This window comes from Salpingoeca rosetta, assembly GCF_000188695.1.
Source record: "Salpingoeca rosetta unplaced genomic scaffold supercont1.6, whole genome shotgun sequence".
In the NCBI taxonomy this organism is placed as follows: domain Eukaryota; class Choanoflagellata; order Craspedida; family Salpingoecidae; genus Salpingoeca; species Salpingoeca rosetta.
The window spans coordinates 2,061,135-2,073,228 of NW_004754928.1; the positions used below are offsets into that span (position 1 = coordinate 2,061,135).

At 55.4% G+C, this 12,094-nt stretch overlaps 2 protein-coding genes and 1 non-coding gene across 3 annotated transcripts; 2 read left to right on the top strand and 1 right to left on the bottom strand.

The window, feature by feature from the left end:
- Positions 1–4: 4 nt before the first annotated feature.
- On the top strand, positions 5–2,375 carry PTSG_03036 (uncharacterized protein). The gene is made up of 3 exons (XM_004996496.1): positions 5–423; positions 676–821; positions 1,065–2,375. Exons 1-3 carry the CDS (start codon positions 70–72, stop codon positions 2,308–2,310), a joined length of 1,746 nt encoding a protein of 581 aa, XP_004996553.1. The 5' UTR covers positions 5–69; the 3' UTR covers positions 2,311–2,375.
- Positions 2,376–2,700: 325 nt separating this feature from the next.
- PTSG_20007 lies at positions 2,701–2,814 on the bottom strand. Its single transcript, XR_001137142.1, has one exon. It is a non-coding gene; the product is annotated as a 5S ribosomal RNA (ribosomal RNA).
- Positions 2,815–5,994: 3,180 nt separating this feature from the next.
- Positions 5,995–8,037, top strand: PTSG_11956 (uncharacterized protein; the record flags this gene model as incomplete). The annotated part of the gene is made up of 9 exons (XM_004996497.1): positions 5,995–6,098; positions 6,396–6,536; positions 6,691–6,749; positions 6,889–6,968; positions 6,995–7,116; positions 7,188–7,194; positions 7,324–7,384; positions 7,627–7,712; positions 7,982–8,037. Coding segments are annotated over 9 exons (716 nt in total), but the record flags the coding sequence as incomplete, so codon positions are not given.
- Between the last annotated feature and the right edge of the window lie 4,057 nt (positions 8,038–12,094).

Sequence of the window (12,094 nt, forward strand, 5' to 3'; positions counted from 1 at the left end):
TGGACCCTTGCTTGAGTTTGTCTGTGCGAGTGCGATCATTTCAACGAACAACGACAAACTGTTGTGGGGATGGAGCCGCGGGTTGAAGTGGGGTTCGACACGCGAGCGTGTGACACGTTTGCAGGGTACAAGCTGAGGAGTGGCGAGCAAGTGCACCGGCATCATGGCCATGCTGAGGGTGCCGGCGACAAAGGGCAGCAGGCAGCAAGCGCGGTGGTGGTGGTTGATGAGCACGACTTGCCGCCAGATGTCCAAGTCTTTTCCCCATCCATGACTTCGTCATCCTCATCAACAGGCAGAGCTGCAGTGACCTCGCTGTCGCGTGCAGCAATGACGGCTCAAGGACGACACAACGCCGTGCTGTGGCACGACTCCCATCACATGCTCTTCGTGTCTGCAGACTACAAGCTCAGAGCAGTCCACGTAAGGACAGGAAGCTGTGTTGCGTGTGTGTGTGTGTGTGTGTGGGTGTGTGTATGTGTGTGTCGTCCGTTTTCTTGCACGCCAGTGGTTTCGAGTGCCTTCCTCATCCTACCATGTGTGTGTGTGTGTGTGTGTGTGTGTGTGTGTGTGTGTGTGTGTGTGTGTGTTTTGACGAAGGGATATTTTCATGCACTGTTCTTTTTGATTGCGTGCATCATCCTCACCATGCGGTTGTTGGTGTGGTTCACTCAGTGGGACAGTATGGACGTGGTCGCGGTCGCTGATCTCAACACAAGCCAAGAAACACGGCCCAACACACACTGGTGCCCCAGTGTTGCTGCCACCAATGATTATGTGTTTTGCACGACACCAACCAACGCATGCATCGTACTGCGCAGGTAACAGAGAGAGTGTGCGTGTGTGTATGTGTATGTTTGTGCGTGTCTGCGTGTGTGTGTGTGTGTGCGTGTCTGCGTGTCTGCGTGTATGTGTGCGTGTCTGTGTGTGTGTGTGTGTGTGTGTGTGTGTGCGTGTCGTGTTATGCGCCTCTCGCTTGTTGGCGCTGCCGCTGCCGCTGCCTCTGCCTGTTTTGTGCTGCATACAACTACGCCGACGATTCTCACACGTGCCCGCCCATGCAGGGAGACGGACACCCATCCGGGATCCTGGACACCCCTGTACAACTTCGAGCTGCCGGTGCCCAGCCTTGGCTCACGCATTGTGGTGCTTCGCTCCTTGTCGCAGCTGGGCCCCACCACCTTTCGCCTGGCAGTCACGTGCACAGAACAGCCGGAGCAAGGCGCGGTGGAGCGCGTGCAAGTCATGGTGCTGGATGTGCGCTGGAAAGGCGACAGCAACGCCCTCGACATCACCGCCGTCTTCGCGTGCCCAACAGACGAGTGGCCACGCATGGTCAACCTGGTGTCGCACGTCAGTGCAGAGGCTGGTACGCAAGCGCCACGCTCAGCCCCGCTGTCTGCATCCCGCGGCAGCTGTTTTCTCGTGTTTGATACATCACCAGCACACGCAGCTGCGCTGGCCTCGACAGCAGTGGCAACAACAGCACCATCCTCAACACCATCCTCAACAGCATCACGACACCAGCCAGCCGGTGAGCAGTCAACGGCCGACACGGACGTGCACAAGGCCCTGGCGCCTGTGACAACGCACCAGCCAGAGCAGACAGCCATGCTCTGGGATGACGATGAGCTCGCTGCCGGGGATGATGAGCTGGAGATGGGCGATGAACGCGACGTCGTCGCGCTGCTGCTTCCACCGTCACAACACACGCCCACACAACAACAACAACAACAACAACAACAACAACAACAACAACAACAACAACAACAACAACAACAACAACAACAACAACAACAACAACAACAACAATGCACCAGTACCAGCGATATGGATGTTGGCGATCGTCATGATCAACCCGAGGCAGGGCAGGGTGGCCCGTCACTATCGCCAGCACTGTCGTCGCGGGTGTTGTCGCTACGAGGGCACCGCATCCTGTATGAGGACGAGCACGCTGGTCGGCTGTATGCACAGGACGACGTCCACGTGGCTGTGCTGCAGTTTGGTGTGGAGGAGATGCAAGGCGGTGTGCAGTTGCGGCAGACTGCCACAGTGCCCGCATTCGCGTACGTGCTGGCGTCGAAGCAACAACGGCAGTTTGTGGTGACAAGTGGCATGGATGCACCCTTTTCGGCAGTCGTGGATGCCATGGGCAATGTTGTCGTGTACACACGCCAAGGCGACATGTACGTGATCGACACGCGTGATGCCTCTCGTGTGCTTGGGGTTGCCGTGCACGATGATGCTAACTCACTGGTTGTGCTCCGGCAAGCTTCCATCGCCGTTTGCTCTGTTCCTTCTTCGACATAGGTGTGTGTGTGTGTGTGTGTGTGTGTGTGTGTGTGTGTGTGTGTGTTCGTGTGTTTGTGTGTGTGCAGTGCGAGTGTGTGTGTGTGTGTGTGTGTGTGTGTGTGTGTGTGTGTGTGCGTGTGTGTGTGTGTGTGTGTGTGTGTGTGTGTGTGTGTGTGTGAAGCAAAGCAACGCAAAAGACAAGCAACAAGAGGGAAGAGGGGAGATGAGCCAACACGCGCCACCACCTCTTCACCCCACGAAGTCGAAGCAAGCAAAGAAGAAGAACAAGAAGTAAACCGAATCAAGCCAAGCCAAGAGAGAGGAGAGAGGGAAGTGAAGGAGAGACAGCAAGCACAACAGCAGCCACAGCACCCCATACGAGGAAAAAGAAAAAAAAAAAAGGAAGAGAGCAACATCACCCGTGATTCCCGCCTGGTCACCCACGGCAGTACTGAACGGGCCCAAACGGGCTTAGCTTCCGCGATCGGACGAGAGCGGGCGTGATCCCGTTGGTATGAACGTTGCCGACAACAGTGCAAGACAAGCCATTTATCAAGGCAGAGCCAGCAAGCAGCAAGCAAGAAGAGGAAGAGGAAAATCCCACACACACCAAAAAACCAGCAGCAGCAAGCAGAAACGAGCAAACAACCGATTCTGCTTTCCAACCAACCAATCCACTCGCCGTTGCTTCATTCTTCTTCTTCTGCGCAGCAGCTGGTGTGTGTGTGATGGTGGTGGTGATGGGAATGGTGATGGTGATCATGGTCGTCGTCGCTGCTGACAGGCAGGTGAGGGTGAGGTGAAGTGAGTGTGAGGCGGGGTGAGGTGAGGATGTGTCATTGGTTCGTGCACACACACACACACACACACACACACACACACATTGGTTGTTGTGCGTGCCACGTTCCTTCCTTCCTTCCCTTCCTTCCCCTTCCCTTTCCTTCGTCGTCGTCGCTGACGCATTCACACGCACACACGCACATGCACACACACATGTGTGCAGGAAGGGTGTGCGCACCGTCTCTCTTCTTCCTTCTCCCTTCCATCCATCCTTCCATCCATCCATCGTTGTCCATTTTCTTCTCCTGTGATGAACTACACACAACCAACCAACCAACCAGCGACCACATGGATGACCCATCCATTGGCAGGTGAGGGTGAGATTGAGTGCTCCCACTTCTTCCTCCTCCCACTCCGTGCCCCTCCTCTTCCCCTTCTTTTCCTTGCACACTGCGCACAGCAACAACAACCAACAACACCACCAACAACAACACAGCGCACGCTGTCATGGTGCGCACACATGTGTGGACCACCATCAATCCATCCATGGGTGGTTGGATCACAACCAACACACACCACTGCGTGTGACACACACAAATGCACACACACACACACACTCACTTGCTCACCGTTGTGTGGTGACAGAACAGTTGCCATCACCCACCGTCATACAGCAGGCGACCCTGAGAATGGATTATGCTTCCTCTCAACCAGTGAGCAGCACACACATGAGAGAGAGGGGGAAATGACATCAACCAACGTCACAGCCAATGTGTGTGTGTGTGTGTGCGTGTGTGTGCACGGGGGTTGTGTTTCTGCTCATCCTCATCCTCCTGCTTTCTCCTCCTTCTGTCTGTGCCACGCTGCTCACTGCTGTTGTTTGCTTGTTTGTTTGTGTGTGGTGCGTGCAGATGAATGTTTTCCATCATCATCATCAGCAGCAGCAGCAGCAGTAGCAGCAGGTGGTGGCTGATGCGTGAGCCAGTGGGCAACTCCCACCAACCAGCCTACAATGACTACATGCTGACGGATGAATGGTGATCGAACCACTGCTTTACCCAGACAGGTTTGTGTGTGTGTGTGTGTGTGTGTGTGTGTGTGTGTGTGTGTGTCTATGTGTGTGTTCTCTTCTCCACCCACCCACACGCCATCATCACCACCTCGCATTTTCTTGTGTGTTGCTCACGTCCTTCCCTTCCCACCCTCAACACCACTATCACCTTCCTGTTGCTCTCGCCCCACAGAGGGCCCTTGAACCAGCAGCTGTCACCCCCTCCTGCACCAACCACCACTGCTCTGGTGGGATGAACAGACGGGCGCTGCCATGTGATGACCATCCAGCCACGCTTGTGCGGCTGTGGACCACAACACAAACAAGCAAGCGATGAGCAACGTGAGTGCATCACTGCACATATGTGTGTGATGTGCACAGCGGCAGCATCACTGCGCGTGTTTTGTGGTCGCTGTCTCTGCTGCTCCTGTCTCCCCTTGTTGTCCCACATCAATGTGCATGCATGTGTGTCGTGCGGCTGCCTGTATTGCCTTGCTTGATGCGCTGTCTCATTCTTCGTTCTCACACACGACTGCTTGCACACCTGCACATTCTCCACCTTGCAGCTGCTGCTTATATTCCCCTCTCTTTCTCGCCCTCCCTGGCGGCCATCACAACAACAACAACAACAGCAGCAGCAGCCAACACCCCCTCCACCGCCGATGCACCAGCAAGCAGCAGCAGCGCCAGCATCACTTGCTGCTGAACACATCCCTCCAACCAACCAACCAACCAACCAACCAGCCCATCGCCCGCTGCTGCATGCAGAAGCTGGCTGTTTGCTGGTGGCAACAGGTGGCGACAGCACAAGTTGCATTTTCGGCGGGCAGCAGCAGCAAGCAGAGGTGAGGGTGAGAAGCAGAGGGGAAACGGAGAGGATATGTGTGTTGGATGGATGGATGGATGGATGGATGGAATGAGGTGGGGTGGGGGATGCTGGGTGTGGTGTGGTGTGGTGTGGCTGGTGACAGAGGATGGTGGTGTGTGGTGGTGTGAGGAAGAGGGATGGATGGAATGGATGGGGTGCCGCATGTCTTGTTTCTTCCCTCCCTTCTGTTTTCTGTTTTCTCTCTCTTCCCTTTCTTCTCTCCTTCACACACATGCATGCACAACACCAGCAGTGGCAGCAGTGTAGCTGCGCACATATTCATGCTCCCTCTTCCCTCCCACTCACTCACTCACCATGCTGGTGCTCGCACACAACCACACTTACAGGCGATGTACACGCAAAGGCAGGATGAGGGAAATGTCGAGGCTACTTGTCACGCATGCCGGCTGCACTCGCCTCACGCATGGTATGTGGGTGGTGATGGGTGGTTGTTTGTGTGTGTGTGATGGAGTGTGGTGGCGGTGATGGGGTGCGGTGAAGCGAAGCGGGAAAGAGGGTTCATGGAGGATGATGGTCACGCACACTGACACGCACGCACACACGCACGCACACACTTGTGAATGTGATGTCAATCACTCTTTCTGCTGTGCTGACGTGATGGCTTGCTCTGTGCCTGTTGTGTTGTGTTCCCATCCACGTTCCCTGCACCCATGCACACGCACACACGCACGCACAGGTGGTGAGGTACCAGCACACATCAGGATGTTGATGGAAGTGGGCTCGCATGCCGGCTGCTGCTGCTGCAACCACCCCGATTCAGCTGTCGCTGCTGTGCTCATGCAGTGTTCCCATATGCGTGAGCAAGGTGAGCCCATCATGCATGCTTTGGTTGGCGCATGGTGCATGTGTTGGCGTTGGTGTTGCTGCTGTGGGTGCTTGCTGCTGCTGCTGCTGTACCTCGTGCACCAGTGTAGCTGTGCAGCTCACATGTCGCGTATGCTTGTGGCTGCAAGGGGGGCGACTGTGTGAGGATCGTTGGAGGATGATGGGCGGTGCACGCATGATGGATTGGGAGGAGCAGCTGTGGACACACACCTCCATGGTCATGGTGGGCACATCCAACCACAGCGACGCAGCTATGCGCAGGTGTGTGTGTGTGTGTGTGTGTGTGTGTGTGTGTGTGTGTGTGTGTGTGTGTGTGTGTGTGTGTCGTGGGGTGAGGGGGGAAAGCAGAGGAGGGACAGGAAGGTGAGCACGTGTGCTGTGCTCACATGCCATACCCGTACCTCGTGTGTGATGATGTCGTTGTGTCTTGTCGTTGTGCGTTGGTTGCATGGGTACCAGGGCCACATCAGAGGAGGAGAAAGCAGCCACCATGAACCACGCATCATCATCATCAACCCTTCCCCCATTTCTCTCTCCTTTTTCTCTCTTCCACCTCAGCTCCACTGTCACCGCCATCACCGCCATCATCATCGCCATCGACCGCACAGCCGCCATCACACTCCGGCCGACACCAGCCCCAATCTGGCGTGAGGCAGACATTGCACATGTCAGTCGTTCTCATGAAGAGGTGAGCAATGTGTGTGTGTGTGTGGGTGGTGGTGAGCGGGAACAACATGTGTGCGTGTGGTTGTGGTGGTTGGATGGGGCTGGCGTGTGGTTGATGATGCTTCGCTGTCAACCTCATCCCCCTGCATTCTCTCCCATCTTGTGTGCGTGCACACACAATTCGCAGCGTTGAAGAGGCGTATGAAGCGGTGGAACCAACGACGATGACGATGACGAGTGATGAAGGTGAGAGGGCGACTGAGATGTGTGTGTGTGTGTGGTTGACATGTTGTGTTTCATTCTTCTCCTTCCTCTTTCCTTGTCTGTTCTGTCCACTCATGTGTCTTTCTTTTTCCCCCTTTTTTTTCGATTGATTTGGACACAGGGTCATGCATCCCGCTTCCATCCAACCAACCGACCAAGCAGCCAAGCGAGCGAGCAAAGGACACGGCGTGGCAAGGGGCCGTTTTTTTCACCGTTTCCACCACCAGCAACACCAGCAACAGCTGATGTGTGGCTGCATTGTGGATGAACGGGCCATCTGTCTATCGTCGATCTCCACCTCCCTCGTCGTCGTCACTGGTCCCCAACAGCAGCGGCTGCGGCCATGGATGTGGAGGTGAGATGAATGGCGGTGGTTGTGGTGATGATGTGGGTGTGTGATGTGTTGGGTGTGAACATCAGCATGTATGTGTGTGGTTGATTGTGAAGGCTCGGGTGGATGTCGTTGGGTCTGTTGGTGGTGGCAATGGATGTTGTTGTCGTTGAAAGCCGGATTCTGTGACAACTCACCTCTTTCTCCACACGCACACACGTACAGGGTGTGATGTGCGTCGATGTGCTGTTGCCTCGCATGACGACGATGATGACGGTGGTGAGTGGTTTGTGGTGGATGTGGACGGCGCACGCACACACGCATGCGCAGGTGTGCTGCTTGTGATCGTGGTGGTGTGTCTGTGGACATGTGACATGTGCGTGCACAGGTGATGATGTGGAAGATGTGAATGTGGCAGAGGAGGTGGATGTTGTTTGTTTCTGCCATGCTGGCTCACTGCGTCATGTCATTCTTGCTGTTTTGGTTGTTTGTGCTTGCGCATGTGTACATGTGTGCGATTTTGCACAGCACGGTGGCCGTTCTCTTCCCAAGCCCTCATGACACGAGCAGGGCGATACACGCACACACAAATGTGCGAGAAAAGAAGGCACCAGGTGAGACACTGGGGCTGTGTGTGTGTGTGTGTGGTGATGGGGTGGTAGTACACATACGCACGCACGCATGTACACATGTATGCCAATACGCCAGAGCAGACATTGGCTGTGGGTGGTTGCACTGACGTGTGTCTCACATGAATCAATCACACAACCCAAATGTGCATGTGTGCGTGTGTGCAGGCGGGTGTGTGCAGGGTTTCCCCAACCGAATCCCCTTCCCCTTGTCCCAACCAATTGCCTTTGCTCTGTGTTATCATCATCATCAGCCTTCCCCATGTGATGTGGCGCTGTTGAGGCGTGCTCGAGACAGCGGCCAACACAGGTATTGCAGCAATGGTGGATGTGGTGCATGTGGTGGTGTTTTGTGCTTGCTTGCTTGCTTGTTGGGTGCTTGCTTCGTTGTTCTTGTGTGTAGGTGATGCACCCCGCCCACAACATGCTGCATATTCCCATGCGTGGTCCCTTGTGTCCCACCTTTCCCGTCCTCAACATCACCGGTCATTGTTGTTCGTCTCTGGTTGGTTTCTCCTTGCTTCACAGGCACGCAGGGCAGGCTGGCTCGCTGCTGCTGGTGCTGCTGCTGTGATGATGGCCGTGCGTGTGCCTGTGTGCTGTGCACGGTGTTTGGGGCTGCACCGATGAAGACAAGGAAGGACACGGCCCGTGCCCACCACTCTTCCCCCTTCGTCCTCTTTCTGCTCCATCAGCGATGACGATGGTGGCCGTGGCACGTGATTGCGCTCGCCTCGTTCTGGCTTCGCTGTGGCACATTGGCTGGCTGGCTGGCTACATCAAGCACAGGTGAGGATGATCGTTGGCGGTTGATTGGTTGGTGGGCTGTGTTGTGTGGAGTGGTGGGAGGCAGGGGAAGCAGGGAAGTGACACGGTGATGGTGGTGATTGGGCGACGTGGGAGTGCAGAGCGAAAGGAGGGAGGTGAGGGGAAGTGATGGGAGGGCGATGATGTTGGTTGGGGGATGAGGGGTGCGTGTGCACGTGCACGTGAATCGTGTGATGGTGGTATCACAGGACAGTGACACACATATCAGTGGCTCATTCCTTTTGCTTGCACCTGTGTGCTTGTGATTGTGTGGTTGTAATGATGACTGCAGCAGGCAACACACGGCGGTGGATGCCGGATTGGATTGGCTGGGGTAGACTGGCCGTCGTGTCGTGTCGCCCACTTCTCTCTCCGTTGCTCATTTCAACTGGGAACACACACGGCCGTGTGTGCGTGTGTGCGTGTGCATCGCCATCAACCACACCGACAGCGACACGATGCACGAGGTGAGGGCACGCAATGCTGTGTGTGTGTGCGTGTGTTTGGTGGAAGGGGGTTGAAGGGAAGTGGGGAGGAAGGCGTTCATCATGGCCACCATCACCACCACGGCTGTGCACCTGGTCATGTGACCGTGCATTTGGGGGATGGAGATGGGGAGAGATGCTGTCATTGTCGTTGTCGTTGTGGTGGTTGTGGTTGCATTGCTGTGTATGCGTGTGCATGGTGCACCGTCTCACTCTGCAATGCCATGTCTGACTGTGTGTGTGTGTGTGTGACTGCAGATGTGCGTGTGCGCATATGTCGGGCAGATGCGTTGATCGACGACGAGGTGTGTGTGATTGCGTGTGTGGTTGACCTTTGTGTCCTTGTGCCATCAGACAACGCACAACACCAAGCACACATCATCACCATTGCACGCCCATGTGTCGTTGTCGTCGACTCACGCATGACATGCTCACATCCACCGCCCTTCCCTTGCTTCTTCTCCTTCTTCCTCCTCCCTGCTGCTGCCACCCCTTCCACTGTTTCCCTCCACTTCCTTTTCACACACGCAGAGAGGAACCCATCCACGTCCAACACCCATATCCACGCATGGACACGCCATGGCGAGCTGTGCCACCTCAACCAACCCAACCCATCCCAGGCCAAGGAAAGGGAGGAGGGGAAGCAAGGACAGAAGACGTGGGGCTCCCAACAGATGTGTGTGCGTGTGTGTGTTGATGGACGGTGTTCTCCTTCCCCCCTCCATCGCCTCGCCCCTTCCTTCCATGGCGATCTGGCTGGGCGGCTGTTGCCGCCTCCCCTTGTTTGTTTTCTCTTCCATCCCTTTGTGGCTGTTGGTTGTCTGTTGTGACTGTGAGGAGAAGGAGGGAGAGGAAGCGGAGAAGAGGAGAGGGGATGCATGCTGTCCACAATTGTGTGTGTGTTTGTGTCTTCTTTTTCCATCCCCCCTCTCTTCTCCCCCTTCTCTTCTCCCCTCCTCAGCCTGCAAGGCCTGTGAGCCTGCGTTGCATTCACACACAGTGCTGTTCCCCTTCTTCTTCTGCTTCTTCTTCTTCTTGTCTCATCGAAACCAACCAACCAACCAAGCAAGCAACCAAGCAAGTCCGCCCTGCAACAAACAAGCAAACAGCAGTTGCCGCACAAACGCAGCAGTGGGCGATTATTTGTGGCATCTTCCACAAATCGCCCAGACACGAACCAACAAGACCAAACACAAACAAGCAACAAGCAGCAAGCAAGAAGGTGCGTGTGTTGTGTGTTTGAGTGGAGGGGGTGGCTTGCGTTGTTCGTGTGCGTGGCTGACGCAGGGTTGGTGGAGAGGAGGGAGAGGGTGCGCGTTGTGACGGGCACTCACGGGCGGTTCTGTTGTGGGTGGTTTCGTTTGGTTCCGTGGATTGTGTGGGGTGTGCTGGATGATGGTGTGATGGTGCGCAGGTGCAAGCAGAGAACACGCACAGCACTGCCCACACCATGGATGTGTGCACGGCCAAAGGCATGCAAGGCCTTGCCCATGGTCGGTGAGGCTGACATATGTGCTGCACAGGCCCATGGCACGCTGGCACTGTGAGTTTGGGTGAGTTCTGTCAATTCGTTTGACTGCTGTGTGTGTGTGTGATTGTGTGTGAAGGAGGGAGAGGTGGGACGTGGCTGTGTGTTGTGATCTCACGCACTCCCTGCTGCTGTGGATGCATTTGGCCCTCGCAGACAGAAAGGGATGATGGACTGCATCGACCCGCACACACATGTGTGTGAACACACACACACATACACACGCTGACAGGCAGTCTGATGCCTACCTCACGGTGCGTTGCACTTGCATGTGCGTGTGACTGTGACTGCGTGCATGTCGTTCATGCTGTGTCTGCTTGTGATTCACACTGTGTGTATGTGTGTGTGTTGTGGCTGCTTGCTTCCCTCTGTCTCACACACGTGCGTGTGTGTATGGATGGTGACACGCACAGACACACACAGTGAGTGAGTGTGCAGACACACATGCCCACACAGACAAGACAGGCAAGCACAGCAGGGCATTCACTTCTCTCTCCCTCTCCCTCTCCCCCTCTCCCTCTCCTGCTGCCACCACCGCTAGTGCATGGATGGAACCAGTGAATGCATGGCGTGCTGGATGATGCTGGCTGGCTGATGTCCTTCCCTTGGTGCGTGTGTGTGTGTGTGTGTGTTGCGCTACTGCTTGCTCTTGTTCCCCCCTGTTTGTGTCTGTTGTGTCTGCTGTGCGCTGCTGCTTCGCTGTGTCTCTGTGTGTGTTCACCACAACCACGTCGTATGTGCCCATCACCATCATCTGTGCTCACGCACCGCCCCATCTCCCTTTCTTCTTCTTCTGCTCCCTTCCCTCTTCCCTCTTTGTCATCCTCACACGCACATGCACACAAACACATGGACGCCTGTGCAGGGGGAAGTGCAGGCTGTTTGTTGGAACCCATGGCAAGGCACGCACAACCAAGCAAGGACACACGAGCAAGCATGGACACAGGACAAGCAAGCAAGACGTGGGGCTGCCATTGACCACGCACCTCGTTGGAGAAGGAGGGGAGCGTGAGCGGGTGGCGTTGATTGTGTTGTGTTGTGTCGTGTTGTTCTTGACAGCGTGCACGTCTCTCTCCTTGTATGCTTCTTCCTTCCTCCCTCCCTTTCCCTTTCTCTGTTCTCTCTCTCTTCTCTCTTGCCACAGCATGCACACTGCTGCTGCTGCTGTTGTTGTTTTTGTTGGCTGAAGGCAATGATGGCGGTTGATGGGGGAGTGAAGCGGTGTGACGCTGCATGGAGCTGTCGCTTGCCGTGTGTGTGTGTGTTGCTTGCAGTTGATATGGGGATGTTTTCTCGCTTGTTCTTGCCACGTGTATGTGTGTATGTGTGCGTGTGTGTTCGCTTGCTGTCGTGTTGCTGAAGTGGAATGGAAATATACAATGCAACACGCATGTGCAGCCGTGTGTATCGTGTGATGCTGCTGCTGGTGGTGGATGGTTGTGGATGGTTGCAGTGCAGTCAACACAATGTGTGTGTATGATGTGATGTGAATTGGGTTGGTGGTGAGCTGGGTGTGTGGCTGTGGAGTGGGTGTTGCATGCAGGTGA